The sequence below is a fragment of the Drosophila suzukii genome, chromosome X (genome assembly GCF_043229965.1).
Source record: "Drosophila suzukii chromosome X, CBGP_Dsuzu_IsoJpt1.0, whole genome shotgun sequence".
Taxonomy (NCBI): domain Eukaryota; kingdom Metazoa; phylum Arthropoda; class Insecta; order Diptera; family Drosophilidae; genus Drosophila; species Drosophila suzukii.
This window is the reverse complement of record NC_092084.1, coordinates 25,766,574-25,784,816: the sequence shown is the minus strand read 5'-3', so window position 1 is coordinate 25,784,816 and position 18,243 is coordinate 25,766,574. Positions and strand designations below refer to the sequence as shown.

Genomic DNA, 18,243 nt, shown 5'->3' with positions numbered 1-18,243 from the left:
CGTTTGAAAATCCATTATCATTAGATTAGGTTTAGGGGTAAAGAAAATACAATACAAGTACACACCTAGTAAAACACAGAACGAATAATTTGAGAACGAACTTTCTTAAAAATGTACCAAATCGTTGTTAAAATTTGTAAAGCGAGCGTTCTTAAAATAAGAAGCATTTGTACTTGAATTTAAAATGAAGTTAGAAAAAGCCAATTTCCAGATGGTTCAGCTCTTAGAGACGTCGGTACTTTTGCACAAAATATTTTTTCCATGTTTTCCTTAGTTCTTGTAAATTTTTTTTTTTTACTTTTACGTTTTAAAACCGTAATTAAAATGGTTTAAATAAGAATAAATTTAGTTGATATGCTTGCTTATTGGCCGAGAGTGCTTGTGTCTCGTTTAGTCAGCTCTCTTTTAAGCCGAGTCGAGTTGATTAGGGCGTCGGTCGTATGTTCAAGCCGAGGTCGCGGTAATAGTTTTTCCGGCTCTCACTGATATCTTTACTAAAAGTTTTCAGTATATGAAATAAATTAAAAATATGTTGACCTTTAAAAATTAGTTAAAATTAACTAAATTGAATAATGTTGAGTAAACGCATTTCTAAATTAATAAAATAAATAAAATAAACAGAACTTTTCGTTTTAAAATTAAGAATTTTTCCTACTCAAATACATCTTAGTCTTACTTATTTCGATACATTGTTAGTCTTTTGATCAAGAACGTTCGTTCTCAATGCCACAATTTCGGTCTTGAAATGTTCATAGTTGATGCGAAATTTTCGTTCTTGGATCAAGAATGTTCGAGCTACCTTATTTTCGATATCGTTGGTTCTTGATTTGACTTCGAAATACGCTTATTTTACCTTGAGTGTGTAGATGTAGATTTTCAAAATGTTTAAAATTTAAGTTTGTTTAATTTGTCAAAACGATAATAAAATATCATAAAGCCTAAAAATGTAGACTTAAAGAACCTTTCTGCAAAGTGAAGAGGAATCTGGGTCACCAAAATATATCAATTTTAATCTGTCCACAGAGAGAGTTCTGACGTTCTCATCTGAGTTGAAAATAAAAAATATAACGATATTCTTGAGGTTGAAAATATTTGCAATGTGCTTGAATTGTCGGTATTTACATTGCTTATCTCAACAACTAAACTATTAGTCCAGTCAGTAATATATACTTATCAAAAAGTTGTTAAATAAACCCAATTTAACTTTTCTTTTCTCACCATTTTGTTCTTATATTGTGAACATTGAGCCCAAAATGTACTTACACAGATTTTAAGAACGAATGTTCTCAATTTAAGAACAATGTACTTGAATAATTCTCCGTGTTGGTGTTCTTCTTCCGCAAGGGCTTTTGGAATTAGCTCCAACTTCAAGCCACCACTGCTCAGAGCCGTCGGCTGGGAATGCAACCCGCGGAATTAGCACAGAACATTTGTACAAATAAAGAACCGAGTTATCTGGGAGGAGTGACTGTTTTCTCGGATTAAGCTGCCGTCGGAATGCGACTGATTCAATGATCTGCCGGAGCGTGGGCAGCTGGGACGCGATGCAGTGGCTCTGCTCCGCTAATTTGTCCCAATCAGGAGGCAACGTCCTCCATGCAACATGTGCCGCCCGGCCAGCCGGCAACATGCTGCTGGCCACAAGTTGCCGAGGTGAGTTTGCGCCGTGCCCGTCGCCCACGCAACATGTTGGGGCATCTCCGCAGCGCTGCGGAGGCGTCCTCGTCCGCCAGTCGTCAGTTGCCCACGACGCGTCACTCGCAACGGTAGCAGGCGAGCCATCTCCCGGCAGCAGCCGCCGCCTCCTCGTCTCCTCGGATTCCTCGGAGTCCCAGAACCCAGAGCAATCCCCGCCAGCCTGCGCGCAAGCGTCGCCGTTTCAACTGCAATCCAGTGAATTTATTTATTTTTTTTGGTGACCCAACGGACATGTCTGGTGGAGGCAAGTGATCGGCCGGCTTCCCGGTTTCCGGTTCCCGGGATGTTCAACTACGAGGATGGGGACGCCGACCAGGCCACGGCGTCGGTGTCCGCGTCTGCGTATCGGGCCCTACTTGACTACTATGCCAATGCGCCCAGTGCGGCGGGTCACATAGTGTCCCTCACCGTGGGTCAGTTCAATGACACGGGATCCAGCTCCGGCTCCGGCTCCTCCCTGGCGGGCAATGGCAGCACCACCACCGCCGACTACTTTGGCACCCAGCGACTGGACATCGACCTGGTCACCGAGCTGGCCGTCTCTCTGGGCACCAGTTCCGTCGCTCCAGGTGCGGTTCCAGGTCCCGCATCCACTTCAAGTCCCAGTGCGGGGAGTAGCACCACTGGCATGCCCGTCTGGCTGATACCCAGCTACAGTGTGATCCTGCTCTGCGCGGTGCTGGGCAACCTGCTGGTCATCTCGACGCTGGTGCAGAACCGCCGGATGCGCACCATCACCAACGTTTTCCTGCTCAACCTGGCCATCTCGGACATGCTGCTGGGCGTGCTCTGCATGCCCGTCACCCTGGTGGGCACCCTGCTGCGGAACTTCATCTTCGGCGAGTTCCTCTGCAAGCTGTTCCAGTTCTCGCAAGGTGAGTGCGATACAACGACCCCTCCCACCGAAGTCCCGTTCTAAGGGCAACCTAGTATTATCTTAGCTCCCCCACTATAGTGCGTGGGATAGCCAGCCTTCAATTAGCTGGAATTACGAATACATAAGTTGGGGGTCCTATTAGTGCCGCATGTGATGGGAGGAGTGGGAGGTTCGTGGGTTCCGTTGGTTCCCTTGGTAGCCTGGTTTCTCGGAGGAGCATTAAAATAATTTTTTACGATTATCGTCGCATGTGGATCGTTTTATTGGCTCCTTCCCAGGGTCAGCTCATAAAGCCAAAACAACAAGTTGGTTAAAAGGTGGGCATACATTGTACTCACTTTCCCTGCCTCTGGTTTACCCCTTTAACGAAGTGCGTTTCCCCTAGAAACGCCCACGCAGTAAAAGCGGAAATCATAATATTAGGACTTTTTATTGGCAGAGTGTCCTAGGCCCGTCGTCCCTGATGACAGGATACTTTGCATCCGAAGGAGACTGCGGCCATTACATAACTTCAAATCAAACACGTTGCCCGGGCGACAGTTGGACATGATTAAAAAGACATTTGAGGGCGTTATTTATAGGCTTCGGACAATTAAGTGAGATTTGGAGGCCTCATTCTTTGTGTTTATGCGAATGGCGCATTAGTAGGTATATATGTATATCTACTCCAGGATTTCGGAACTGCGAACAAGGAGTTGTGGCCCTTTGTGAGCCGTATGTTTGGGTAATCCTGGTCTACTGTTCGACATTGGGCTGGGAAAAATGGATCTCAAACAGCAAAGGGAACTATTGAGAGAGGGAAGGAACAAACGCAAATGCGTAGCATACTTGGCTGCGCAATTTACGGCGACGTGTGCAAAAAGGCATTGCATACTTTTGCTCCCAGTCCCCGCAACAGTCTGCGAATTAAATAACCATTTCAATTGCCACAGCGGGGCAGGATGTGGGTGGATCGGGAGGCGGAGGAGGAGGCGGGGCGGACCACTGATACCCAGCGACATGTACAAGCGGCACGCACTGGGGAACTTGCAACATGCAGCATGTGACAAGGGTCGCGGCTGTGATGGGGGTCTGCAATTACAATTACAGGTGGAGGAGACACGGCACACGGTATCCTAATGGCTCTGGCCCAGGCGGTGCCCTTGGGAGATGTGGCACGGGGCATCGAAGACACGGGAGTCATTGGGCCGCAAAGGATGCGTACTGGGGGGGGGGTGTGTCCGCAGGGGAACCCCTCCTTTAAGCGTACACAGAGAGAAGTGTCAAAGAACATTTTTCTTGAATTGAGAACATTTTTTTTGAATTGAGAACATTGTTCTTGATTTGAGAACATTGTTCTTGAATTGAGAACATTGTTCTTGAACTGAGAACATTCGTTCTTAAAAACCGTGTAAGAACATTTTGGTATCAATATAAGAACGAAATGGTGAGAAGAGAAAAGTTAAATTGAGTTTATTTAACAACTTTTTAATAAGTATACACTGAACTAATAGTTTATTTGTACATACAATGTACTTAAATACCGCCAATTCAACTTGATTCGAGCAAAATAAAATCATTTTCAACTTAAAAATGTCGTTCTATTTTTAAAAACATTTTCAACTCAGATAAGAACGTCCGAATTTTCTCTGTGCAGTACTTAAGAGTCAAGGCATCGAGTGGACTGGCTGAACAATGTCACCTTCGCAGAAGGTCTCGCCTTCAAGGCAGTCTGCTTCGCATCCAGTGATGTCACTGTCCTCTTCTTTCAAAGGCCTTTTGGTTTCCTGATGCCCGCCAACTGGCATCTTGTTTTCTATTGGAATAGTTTTCAAAAAATATCAGAAAACTATGTAGCTATGAAGGGACTACCTTCTACTTTAACAATTTATATTGCGAAAAATAGTTTAAGTTAGGCCAGCGGAGGGCTTCTTCTCATTAAGCGTATGTGGGGAATACCTCTGGCGCCACACAAACAATGTACAACACCGATACACAGTGCTGTGGAAATTCCTCAAGCAAATGAAAGTTTACTATTGGAATAGTTTTCAAAAAATTTCTGAAAACTAAATGTTAAGCTTTAAAAAGATTACCTTTGGCTTAAACTATTTCTATAGCGAAAAGTAGTTTAAGTTGGGGCACACAACTTTTATGCATAACATACATGCTACAAACTAATTGGAATTCTAACAAAAAAAAAATTTGCTGTCACTTTCCTTTCATTCAACCATATTTTGGTTTCAGATGTTGCTCATCAAATACTTTTTTATAGAATGCAATTCCTGATGCCCACAAAACTTAAATATTTTGCTTTAAAAAGACTACCTTTTACTTGAACATATTGCGAACAATTAGTGCAAATTACTCACATAAATGAAAGACAAACTGATATTGTTTTGCGGCCGACCGCTGAATGCTACAAATTAATTGGAAATCTAAAAATAGAATATATTTCTCTATAAAACGTGCTCTAACTTTCATTCTTACTCAAACATACATATTTTGGTTTCAGACGATGACTATAAAGAATGTTCCATTGCCTAATGCCCACAAAATTCGTATTTTCTATTGGAATGGATTTCAATAAATATCTTAAAACTATGTGGCTGTGAAGCTAGTCTCCCTTAGCTTTTACATGAAAAATGTGTATTGCAAAAAATAGTTTAAGTGCCAAAAAACCTTTACGCATGAAATCATACAATTAATGCAACAAACCTATAGGAAATCTGAAAGAAATGAATCTTAATTATATAGAACGTGTGTACTTTTCTGTTTGATTTTCCAGCATGAAGAAATTTCTGCCGATTTTATTATACTGCTTTGCGAGAGACTTGGCAGCACTGTTTTGAACCGCTGGCGAAGGCAATACAATTTGAAAGTGCTTAAACGAGTTAAAGTTCGATTTTAGGGCAGAACCTTCTGCTGATTTGAGATCAGCAGGGAGTATAAAGGTGGCGTATTTATGTATACAGTGTTTCAGTGTGGGGAAGGCGTAAAAAAAGCGCGCTGGGGTGCCCGCTTTCCCCACTCGAAGCGGAGTCAAATTTAATGTTGAACCAAAAACCAATTTCGACGCAGCTCGTTGTTATCCCTTTCGTTTTTTTTTTTGGTTACCATTTGTGGCCGGTCCACGGGATCCGTTTTAGGCCGCATAAACTGCGAAACATGTGTTCGACATCAATTTTCGGGCGTTGTGTACACATTGTACGGAATGCAAAAAGTGTCCTTTACATAGGTTCTTGTTTCGGAGCCCGTGTGTGCGGAAATAGTGGATAGAAGTCCAGAAGCCACCTGCTGGGGCCAGAAAATGGATTGGAACGGGGTAGAACGGGGCTTTCAAGGGGAGCCAGTGCTGGGCAACGCGCACCATTTGCCTGATGAGTTTTTAGCCAGCGGCCAACACTCTCTACTCCTTGGCTAATTGCTGTTATCTGGCATAAGAATGAGTGTTGTCCATAAATAAAGCTGGGAAGTGGCTTTGGCCTTTGGCCATGGCAGAAACTTGCAGCCTCAACTTTGTCGCTTTCGAGGGCTTTGTTAGAAAACTTTGCTGCCTTTTGGGATTTGTTAAGCATGAAGTTTTTTAATTAATGCACATTCGGCTGAGGCAGCAACTTCCATTGGCCCCGCATGCCATGTGCACGTGGGGTGGCCCGCAGAGTGGCAAATCTTGAGCCTGAAACTCGGAATGAAACACTTGAAAACAATATTAATATCACCGAGCCATCGCTCGACTGAACCTGCTCCAGACATGTGAAATTGGGCCGGGGCCTGGGATTATGGGGCGTCGAGGTAGTACCTCCTGGATGATAGCTTAGCCAAGTGGGCGCCCACTTTGGAGTACTTAATTCGATAAAAAGCGAGCGCCGGGCGTTTTAGCAACTTTGTTTCTCTTTCAACTTAAATAGAATTTTCGGCAAACTCTGATTTCGTTTCTCATCAAACTTTGCCATTGGCAGGCTTTTGGGGAAATCCCCACCCCTCGCTGGTGGAAATCTCCGCATTAAAACGAATGCATTTGTGAGCCCGAATCATTGAATTTAAATGAGTTTTGCCCCAAGACCTTGGTTTCCTTGGATATTGGGTTGAACACAAGAGAGTACTCTACGAATTCACTGACAATGTGCACAATTTGCAAGTGAAAGATATACTTATGGGGGAGTTTATCCTTAAAATTGGGGCAATCGAACAGTGCTCTTCTTCGTCTTAAAGTCATCGCCCGAAATCTCTGCTAGGGTCAGGAGTATTTTTCCGACCTGTCAACCTTTCATCAGCGGCCGAATCTAGCTGTCAGTCACTCAAAATGACGCCAAACTAATTTAAAGAGTTGGCCAAAAATGAGGGGACGAGTGCTTCTAATTCCGGCAGCTCCTTTGCCAGTCCGTTGGGTTCTCTGTTGGCTATCACATCCGCATCCAGGGAGCCATTCAGCACAGGCAATATGTTACATCATCTGAGGAGCACTCAATCTGCTAAGTGGAGCGACAGGCGACAGGAACCTGGAACGCCTGCAGCTGTAATCACAGGACCAAGTTCCTTTCGAGCGACAGGCACGCAAACGCCTTCTTCCCCAGATGTATTTACTCCACTGCGAGACTGGTCAAAGCGAATTTTTGCGGTCTTTGCGCTCATTGTTATTGCACACCGAAAGAAATTCATCTGTATCTTTTGAAACCGGCAATGCAAATTTAATTTGAATGCTTCGAAAATTGTTAGGGTATTTCGTAAACTGCTGAAATGCTGGAAACCAGAGTTGTCAGCTTCATTCAAAAGCCATTACAACTCTGTTACATTTTACTTTACCTAGTAAGTAAAGTAAATATTTAGCTTTCCTTACCGCATTAATAATTTTGAACACTATCTTGTAATAAAAATAAAAAGTACATGATTTTTCGGACGAAAAACTAACCTCAGTTAGTTAGGGTATTCCGTTAACTGCTGAGATGCTAAAAAACAGAGTTGTCAGCTTCATTCAAAAGCCATTACAACTCTGTTACATTTTACTTTACCTAGTAAGTAAAGTAAATATTTAGTTTTCCTTACCGCATTAATAATTTTTAACACTATCTTATAATGAAAAATAAAAAGTACATGATTTTTCGGACGAAAAACTAACCTCAGTTAGTTAGGGTATTCCGTTAACTGCTGAAATGCTAAAAACCAGAGTTGTCAGCTTCATTCAAAAGCCATTACAACTCTGTTACATTTTACTTTACCTAGTAAGTAAAGTAAACATTTAGTTTTCCTTACCGCATTAATAATTTTTAACACTATCTTATAATAAAAATAAAAAGTACATGATTTTTCGGACGAAAAACTAACCTCAGTTAGTTAGGGTATTCCGTTAACTGCTGAAATGCTAAAAACCAGAGTTGTCAGCTTACTTCATTCAAAAGCCATTACAACTCTGTTACATTTTACTTTATCCAGTACGCAAGTCAAATTAGAAAGTAAATATTTAGTTTTCCTTACCGCATTAATAATTTTTAACACTATCTTATAATAAAAATAAAAAGTACATGATTTTTCGGACGAAAAACTAACCTCAGTTAGTTAGGGTATTCCGTTAACTGCTGAAATGCTAAAAACCAGAGTTGTCAGCTTACTTCATTCAAAAGCCTTGACAACTCTGTTACACTTTACTTTACCCAGTACGCAAGTCAAGTTACAAAGTAAATATTTAGTTTTCCTTACCGCATTAATAATTTTTAACACTACCTTATAATGAATAATAAAAAGTACATGATTTTTTGTCCGAAAAATTTAACAGCTGGTCACAACTGTTTGAAAATTCAACAGGAAGCTTTTAGTGTTGTTCCCTCAGTTGCTGAAATTTTCTGTCGAGTTTTTAACAATCAGCAAATCAACAGCTTAGGGAATACCCAGAGTAGCTCAAGTTAAGAACAAAGTTTTAGGGACTTAATAAAAAGTAGTATACGAATGTGATAAAGGAACACATGAAACATTATTATGTAACAAGTAAGTTCTTCATATAGTTTATTCACAGCAAGTTGAGTCTGAAAGTAGAACTTTAAATCAAAGGAAATATGAAGACTTATAAGAATTCAAGTAGACGTAATTGTGTTCCACAATAAAAACGTCTTTGTCGAGAGAGGAGAAACCTCTTGCAAGAATACTTAGGCAAATGGGATGCTTTCCACAAATGAATAGGAAAGTGTGGCCCTACTTTTTGCTGAGTGTGGCCTTTTTATTTGCGGCAATCAAATTTTATCACCCAACTGACGCTTATAAATTCCGGCCTGTCAGAGTCGCATATTTATGCGGGGCTCAGAGGCCTGCGTGTCGTATGCGTAATATGCTCAACACGTCTGGGGGTCCCCCGTTCCACATCCTTATCCACGGCCACATCCTTGTCCATGTCCTTTTCCTGGCCTTAAAGGCGTGTTGCTGCCCGCTCTCCACAGAAATCAAATTCAATCAGTTTCCAAAAGAAAAACATCTTGGACGTGGAATCGGGGTGGCATCGAATTCAATTTGGGTTCGTCATTTGCCGACGCCGACGCCGACGCCTTATTTGCCGTCAGTTTTGCATTTGCCAATTGAATTACGCACCGAGCGAGAATCGAGGCAATCGGGGGAATGGAGAATGGGGAATGGGGTATGGGGTATGTAAAGTGCGGTGGCACATGTACAGATACGGATCGTATTGGCATCTCGAAATGATTTAGTTGCCAAGACGTTCCGCGGCAGCCAGGCGGCGAATCAATCAAACTGCTTAGCCGAAAAGCCTTAAAGTTGAGCGAGCGAAAAACCAAAGTGGAAATGGGTGCTTGTTTTAAGTTTAAGCACCCACCTGCAAGCATTTCTGGCTTAGAGCGTTACACACCGCCCGTCAATCAAAAGTAAACTTCAATTTCAGGGGGTTAACTCAGCAAACGCGACTGAGCGCGAGGCAAATGTGACAATCCAGCCCCACGGCAAGGCAGTTTAGAGTGGACCGTGTTTGGTTCAAGGAAAATGATGGAATGATTTTATTACTTCAAATTCAAAAGGTAAAATTCTTATTCCAAACACATTTTCTGCATTGCACCGTATGAAATTATCTGTAATACCTGTCACTCGTAAAGTAAAGGGGTATACAAGATTTACCACGCGCACCTTAACGCCCATTATGCTCAAACCTGTCTATCGCCCTCATTTTATAATAATTTTTAAAAATGTAAATGGGATTAGGTAATGTAAAAAATAAACCAGCTTTTTACAGAGTATCAATCTGATTTTGTAACCCGGAATCCTCTTTTTACTTTTAATAGCTACGCCCATTTTCTTTTTCTATAGCCTACTTCTTGAAGCCTTCTACTTTCTAGTTCCTATTTTCTGAACCGTTAATTTTTAAGGTTCTAGAAAAAAAATGTTACCCTTCGACGTACGCTGGCGGTTGTGCCTCAGAAATTCGGGAAAAGACGCCTTTAAATGCATGTAAAATATTTTGGGACCCATATTTTTCCATGTACTTTTTAAAGAGTCAAATAGAGCTGAAAAGATTACTTAAATGTCCATAAGTTGTGATCAACAGAAGATATGATGATACCTTAAATGCATCTCTGTTGGAGGGCATTTAAGCAATTTATTGACATGCATATTAACTATTATCAATACCCATCTACATGCCAAAGATTGTTTACTTCGGAGTATTCAATAAATTAAATAATACGTTGAGCAAATTGTGAGCAACAACTCGACAAACTTTGAAAAAATCCTAAGCAAATTTTTGTGATATGGGGTTCCAACTCTATTAGAGACTACCGTTATCCTTCTTGGAGCATTTTGGCTGTATGGAGCATCGATGGCTTTACCTTTAACTTCAAAATTGTATACTCCTTTTCACCTAGGTAAGGTGTGTAAGAATAATTACGTAGGCAAGATAAATATACTTTATTTTCTCAGAACCTAGGTAAAGCCTGATGCTCACCTCAATCAAAAAGGCAAAAACCAAGAGAGAACGCTATAGTCGATGGTCTCTACTATCAGATACCAGTAACTTAGCTAAAGATGGAAGACGGAAGATGGACGTGGCACATTCGGATAACAAACTTGCGCTGAATGAGAAGCTAAGGAATCGTAATTTGAAATCCCAACTCTCTAGCTCATAGTTCTTCGATCTGATAAGATGTTCCTTGGAATTGCCCCTGGCATTTAAAATTAATTTCAATTAAATTTGACTTAATACACTTTCTAAAATTTATTCGTTCGTCTCAATACAAGATTCAAGAGATTCCTGCGCAGCTCAAGATTGTCTTGTCAGTGTGCCACGCCCACTCTAATGCCCACAAGCCTCCTAAAACTGTGGCACTCATAGTTTTAAAGTAGCTGGCGCATCACAGTCTCGCTTTGCTGCTTACATATCTCCATCTTCCTTTGGTCCCTTTAGCTGAGTAACGGGTATCTGATAGTCGAGGCACTCGACTATAGCGTTATCTCTTGGTTTTGCTATTAGCATTACTGTTTTCAAAATAAAGAATTGATTTTTCATTGGCATTAGATTTTCAAAAAGTAATCAATTTATTTTTCATCAGCTTTAAAATTATTAAAAAAGTAATGATAATTTTTAAGGATACAACACTTATAGAATACACTTTCTAAAATTTATTCATTCGTCTCAACACAATAGAAATTGACAAAACCCGCTAGTCTAGCCAGTTCCGCCATTCTGTTTTTCTGTTCTGTTCTGATGCCACCAGAAGTACGCACTCTTTGAGCACTGCTGGGATATTGGATCCTTACTTTCTTTGTCGATGTACAGTTCTTTCGTCTCGTTCGGACAGAGGTCCGCCACGAGATCGGGATCGCAGGGATCCACAGGATTGCGATAAACGACACTCTATCGTCAATCGCAACCCTGTGGATCCTTGCGATCCCGATCTCGTGACGGACCTCTGTCCAAACGAGATGATAGAACTGTATATCGACGAAGAAAGCAGAGATCTAATATCCCAGTAGTGCTCAAAGATTGTGTACTTTTGGTGGCATCTGAAGGTCAGATACACCAGAGAATCTCGTCATGAATCTGATTTCGGGCCCAGGTATGCAGAACATAGTGACCGTAAATGCATGTCCTCGGAGGTCTCAACGCAAGAAATTTGTAACGGCGCAAGTGGTCACTCGCCCAAAGCACCACTCGAGGATCAACGGACAGGAGTCCCTCTGCAGCAACGGGAACACCAACAGCCATCTCAATCGCCCAAGGAATCCATCGACAGATCCAACTCGCAGAACCAGACGATCCACCACAATCGGCTCACGGACTTGGAGGCCAGTCCGCAGGCTTGGCAGATTTTCTGGCAGGACCTGCGCATCAATGCATCGATAGACCCGCAGAGCCAGGAGGATCCTGTAGGACACGGAAAATGTAATTTTATTTTGGTGTAAAAGAACTAGAACATTTTATGTTTTTACACAGCTAGTACATGAAATTATGAACTATTCGGAATCTAAATCTGAAGTCCCAATTCTCTACCTTTGATAGTTTACGAGATATCGGCGTTCATATTTACGATTTATTGAAGTTTGTGGCCGTTGAAATGGGCGTGGTCAACTTTTTTGGTCAATCGATAGCTATTGATGAGAACAATACATATCAGTTAAAATTTTTATTCTAGCATCAAAACTGTATGAGCCAGTTTTGGGCGGTTTGTGGGCGTTAGAGTGCGCGTGGTACCTTACTGAAACAAACTTTCGCTGCGCAAGAAGTTTAGGAGTCTGCATGCCAAATCCCAATAGCCTAGCTCTTATAGTTTCCAAGATCACCGCGTTCATACGGACGGACAGACATACGGACAGACGGATATGACTAAATCGATTCGGCTAGTGATCCTAATCAAGAAACGGAAACGCTTTCTGTTACCTGTTACATACCTGCGTAAAATTTCGTTTTTTAACGCAAGTCAATGCAGGTCATGTTGTAACGGCGCGAATGGCCCAACGCACCACTTGAGGATCAACAAAGGGCAAGAGCCCCACTGCAGCAACAGGAACAGCCACATTCATCTCAATCGCCCAAGGAACCCATCGACAGATCTAACTCGCAGAACCAGGCGATCAACCAAAATTGGCTCACGGAGGCGGAGGCCAGGCCGCAAGCTTGGCAGATTTTCTGGCAGGACCTGCGCATCAATGCATCGATAGACCCGCAGAGCCAGGAGGATCCTGAAAGACACGGAAAATTTAATTTTATTTTGGTGTAAGAGAACTAGAACATTTTATTTTTACATAGCTGGTATATGAAAATGATGTGAACTGTTTGGAATATAAGTCTGCAATCCCAAATTTTTTTTCAAGTGATGGGTATTGACGAGATTAATGCATTTCAGGTAAAATTTTAAGTCTAGCACTAAAAGTCTAGGAGCCAGTCTTTCGCAGTTTTTGGGCGTTAGAGTAAGCGTGACACATTTCTGAAAAAAACTTGCTCTGCGTAATAATAATCTCTGGAATCTGCATGCCTAATCCCAAATATCTAGCTTTTGTAGTTTCCAAGATCAAAGCGTTCATACGGACGGACATGTCTAGTGATCCTGATTCATGAATCGGAAACGCTTCCTTTTACCTGTTACATACTTTTTGACGAATCCAGTATACCCTTTCACTGTACGATTAACGGGTATACAAATTTTACACTCACCATGGTTTGATTATTTTCTGAACTAGGAAAAACGTTCACTAAAATATTTCGATTTTTGTACAAACTATCACAGCGTAAAATTTCGGTTTTTAAGTTAGAGTAAAATGAGCAAGGAAAAATTGATATGAACTGTTGGGAAACCAGCACAAAAATGAAAGCATCTAGACATGGCACCCCCAAGTTCGAATGAATGGAAAGTCTTGGTACTCTACACTGAATATGTAATCTTTTTTGCACACTACATGTTTCTCCCGAATTCCGCCCGAACAGATTTCCGTGTCTTCCGCATTTAGGTCGAACTTTCAACTTACCATATCCTGACTGATTTTCCGAGCTTGAAAAAATGTTCACTAAAATCATTTTGGTTTTTTTTTAAATTATTACTGCGTAAAATTTTGGTTTTTGTGTTGGAGTAAAATGAGTAGAGAAAAGTTGATATGAACTGTGGGAAAACCAGAACAAAAATGAAACTTTTTAGATATGGTACATTGAATTTTTTAACTTTTTGGCACACTGGATGTTTTTCCCGAATACAGCCCAAAGAGATTTCCGTGGCACCCGCGTTCAAGTCGAGTTTCGACTTACCATAACTAGACTATTTTCGGAGCTTAAAAAAATATTCACTGAAATCATTTTGGCTTTTGTGAAAACCACCGCTACTTTAAATTTCGGTTTTTATGTTGGTGTGAATATAGCCAAGTCCGTCTGTCCGTATGAACGCTGAGATAACAGATTACTATACAAGCAGAGAAGCTTATTTCAGCAGGGTGCCATGCCAGCGGTAACGCTCACAAACGCCTACATTTTTATACCAGTTACTCGTAGAGAAAAGGGTATACTAGATTCGTCGGAAAATATGTAACAGGCAGAAGGAAGCGTTTCCGACCCCATAAAGTATATATATTCTTGATCAGGATCACTAGCCGAGTCGATCTAGCCATGTCCGTCTGTCTGTCTGTCCGTCCGGATGAACGCTGAGATCTCGGAAACTATGAAAGCTATGCTATTGAGATTTGGCGTGCAGATTCCTGAGCTTCTTACGCAGCGCAAGCTTGTTTCAGTAGAGTGCCACGCCCACTCTAACGCCCACAATCTGCCCAAAACTGTGGCTCCTACAGTTTTGATGCTAGAATAAAAATTTTAACTGAAATGTAATGTTCTCTTCAATACCAATCGATTGACCTAAAAAAAAGTTGACCACGCCCACTTTAACGCCCACAAACCGCACAAACCTGTGACGCCCACAATTTTTATGCTAGATAAAAACTTTTAACTGAAATGTATTGGTCTCGTCAATACCTATCGATTGATCCAAGATCCAAGAAAAGAAAAATTTTCCACGCCCACTCTAACGCCCATAACGTTTAAATCTGTATACCGCCGGTAGGTGGCGCATTTTAATCTCGCTTTGCTGCTTGCATATCTCCATTTAGCTGAGTAACGGGTATCTGATAGTCTAGGTACTCGACAATAGCGTTCTTCCTTGTTTGATTTTGTAAAAGTGGAAAATGCGGGGTGTTTATACAATACTCCCACGTGTAGGACCAGCATGGGTATAGAAACTACTGCGTACCGAAGCTAGCTTCCTTTCTTGTTTTTCGTTAATATCTATCGGCATACTAAAAATGCTTTAAATTTGACCATCAGGTAATAAGTTAAATAGGCTATTAGAGTATAGTTAAAGAGCTCGCCTATATCGTTCTATCTTGATTTAACAAAAACTGGCTGTTAAAATAAATATAACTTTGGCTTAGGCCCCAAATCGTCTTGTGCTTGAAATGTTTTCCTGGATATTTTATTGGGACTTTCTTCCACTGAAACCATATTATCGTATTACAATCATATTTAAGAAACCGTATTATACAGCGTATGGTTGGTGTTTTAGTGAGACAAGACCGACATGACCAAATTGACCGATTTGGAGTTCCTTCATAGGTCCACCCTAATGCACATACATGTGCAGCTATACTTGTTTGCATACAATACCATCGATATTTGCCATTGAAAATCGCACCCCATGGAATTTGTGGGCCGGGGAGAATGTGACAGTAAATTGCTTTACAATGGGGACTCTACTAATAGGTTTACATGTCAGGCGGACAAACGGGAGACTGGGCAGAAGAAAAGGAGTGGCGAGGGAATTGTTTAATTGCAGTTTCCGCAAATTGCATCGTGTTCTGTTTGCCACATTCTGGCCAAGAACACACAGAAGTGTGAAGTGAGCGAGCCCGTTTGGTTTTAATATGCAAATTGTGTAATTAAAATGCAGCGAGTGCGGACAAAAGGACTTTCTAATGAAAGCGATTTGACACGGAGCTCGACACGGAGACATTTCCGCACGGCAGGGTGCGGTCGTGGTGTACGCCATCCTTAAATGTTTCAACTTAACCGTTTCCGTGCTCCTTCTTCCAGCCGCCTCCGTGGCCGTCTCCTCCTGGACCTTGGTGGCCATATCCTGCGAGCGCTACTACGCCATTTGCCATCCGCTCCGCTCGCGATCCTGGCAGACGATCAGCCACGCCTACAAGATCATCGGCTTCATCTGGCTGGGCGGCATTCTGTGCATGACCCCCATAGCGATCTTCAGTCAATTGATACCCACCAGCCGACCCGGTGAGTACGCGCCTGACCCTGGAAAGGCCCACCCAGTTGTTATGCACCTCCATCGCTCACAGGCTACTGCAAGTGCCGCGAATTTTGGCCCGACCAAGGCTACGAGCTCTTCTACAACATCCTGCTGGACTTCCTGCTGCTCGTCCTGCCGCTGCTGGTGCTCTGCGTGGCCTACATCCTCATCACGCGGACCCTCTACGTGGGCATGGCCAAGGACAGTGGCCGGATCCTGCAGCAATCAGTACCCGCATCCGCAGGAACGGCCGGCGGAGGCGGACCCACTCCGGGCACAAGCGGCAGCAGCAACTGCATCCTGGTCCTCACCGCCACGGCAGTCTATAACGGTAGGTAACCGCAGCTTTAAAAAGTCTGCCAGAATTATGTGAAAAAATATCGAAACTATATGACACCTATTCCCATTACTTACTTGGAAAATATAATCTTACTTTATGGTTAATAAGTGAGTAATATCAAGTAGTCCAGATATGTACATATATAACATTTATATAGGGGAGTGTAGGGTATAGTGACGAACGATTCCTTTTTTGAATGTTGCTTTTTCAAAAGATTAAAAGCAGGAGTTAAATACTAGAGCTATTGGCGCAAACCAATATTTTTTTAAAATTTAAAAGTTGTAGAGTAAGGTGGCGTACTTATAAAGACATACCAAAACTCTAAGCAGATGTGAAAACTATTTATTTTTCTTCAAGAAAGGTTGAAAATGTACAATAATGGAATAAAAATTGTAGGTATGTATAGAGTAACAAAGTAAGGGGTATCCGATAGTCAAGGCACTGGTCTTTAGAGCTCTCTCTTGTTTTCTTTCAGTTTTCTGATCATTCCTATGTCATTCCTATGTCCGATAGAAAGGAAACTTTTGACATTTGTATCTGCAGATAGTTTGAAAACTGAGAGACTAGTTAAAGGAGAAACGACTGGTCTGATTCAGAATATACATATATGCATTAAAGGAATTCATATTGTATTATATATAAAACCATTTAAAGAGTATAAATACATTTATTTGAAATATTATTATTGGTATGTTGTCTTTGCAGAAAACAGTAACAACAACAATAGTAATGCAGAGGGATCTGCTGGCGGAGCAGCTACTACAGCCACGACAACTCTGACAACCAGAACGACTGCTCCGACTGTGATCACCACCACCACCACGACGACGGTGACGCTGGCCAAGACCTCCTCGCCAAGCATCCGCATCCATGATGCGGCCCTTCGCAGGTACGATTCAAGGCGGATCCCCGGACTGCCACTGCCACTACCGTTCTCACCGTAATTTTGTAACCAACTTAGATCCAACGAGGCCAAGACCCTGGAGAGCAAAAAGCGAGTGGTCAAGATGCTGTTCGTCCTGGTGCTGGAGTTTTTCATCTGCTGGACGCCACTGTATGTGATCAACACGATGGTCATGCTCATTGGGCCGGTGGTGTACGAGTACGTGGACTACACGGCCATCAGTTTCCTGCAGCTGCTGGCCTACTCCTCCAGCTGCTGCAACCCGATCACCTACTGCTTCATGAACGCCAGCTTCCGGCGCGCCTTCGTGGACACCTTCAAGGGGCTGCCCTGGCGCCGTGGAGGCGGTGCTGGTGGCGGTGCCGCCTTCGGACTCTCCGCCAGCCAGGCGGGCCCGGGTCCAGGTGCCTATGCGAATGCCAACACCAACATCAGTCTCAATCCCGGCCTGGCCATGGGCATGGGCACCTGGCGGAGTCGCTCGCGCCACGAGCTCCTCAATTCGGTGGTGACCACCAACTGTGTCGCCGCCGCCGCCACCGACAGTCCTCAGCTGTAAGCTATTCGGGACTCGCCCGGACTCGCCCAGGACTCTTCAAGGACTTGCCCAGAGGATCGGTGTAAATATGTACCATAAAGTCACTTCGTGTGTGTGTTTTTTTTTAAGGGAAGTATGTATTTTTTTTACCTACTTGTGATTTTGATCGTACTCGTAAACTAACTCAGACGCTAGTCTATCGGTGTTTCAATTGAACTTCCTAAGGTTGCCGCTAATAAACAGAGTAAAACTTATGCAGTTTCGATTATTAAAGCTGGAGTCCCCCTATGGGTGAGTATTTGTATATTAAGTGGAACTCCCTTAATGCCATTTCCACGGGGGCGACGAGCATGGCGCCCACTCGAAACGCTTTTTGCAGCTGCTTTCGTCCACAGTTAATGGGGCCCCAAGTGGGAGTTTTAATTGCAAGCTCGGAACAGCACCGAAAGGTGACAGTTAAGTTGGGGACAAGCCGCTTATGACCTGGATGTGGGTCCATCCGCCTGTCACTATGGAGCTGGAGGTGTCCTGCATGAAGTGGTGGTCTCAGCTCTCGGTTCTCGGTTACTCGCCTTGTCGAGTGCTCGCATCAACTGAGTCCACAATTACGGGCACAAACCACCGCACCCTGAACGAAAAAGA

At 42.6% G+C, this 18,243-nt stretch overlaps 1 protein-coding gene across 1 annotated transcript; it reads left to right on the top strand.

Annotated features, from left to right (window-relative positions):
• Nucleotides 1–945: 945 nt before the first annotated feature.
• CCKLR-17D3 (Cholecystokinin-like receptor at 17D3) lies at nucleotides 946–17,855 on the top strand. The gene is made up of 5 exons (XM_017067908.4): nucleotides 946–2,573; nucleotides 15,606–15,806; nucleotides 15,869–16,150; nucleotides 16,865–17,048; nucleotides 17,121–17,855. Exons 1-5 carry the CDS (start codon nucleotides 1,982–1,984, stop codon nucleotides 17,620–17,622), a joined length of 1,761 nt encoding a protein of 586 aa, XP_016923397.3. The 5' UTR covers nucleotides 946–1,981; the 3' UTR covers nucleotides 17,623–17,855.
• The last annotated feature ends 388 nt before the right edge of the window (nucleotides 17,856–18,243 follow it).

What these genes read in the sequence shown, in the direction of transcription:
- CCKLR-17D3 (XM_017067908.4), top strand. Translation starts at nt 1,982, where the DNA reads ATGTTCAACTACGAGGATGGGGACGCCGACCAGGCCACGGCGTCGGTG. An exon ending in CGCCACGGCAGTCTATAACG is followed by an intron (nt 16,151 to 16,864) that starts GTAGGTAACCGC and finishes TTGTCTTTGCAG; the next exon opens with AAAACAGTAACAACAACAAT. An exon ending in CATGATGCGGCCCTTCGCAG is followed by an intron (nt 17,049 to 17,120) that starts GTACGATTCAAG and finishes TAACCAACTTAG; the next exon opens with ATCCAACGAGGCCAAGACCC.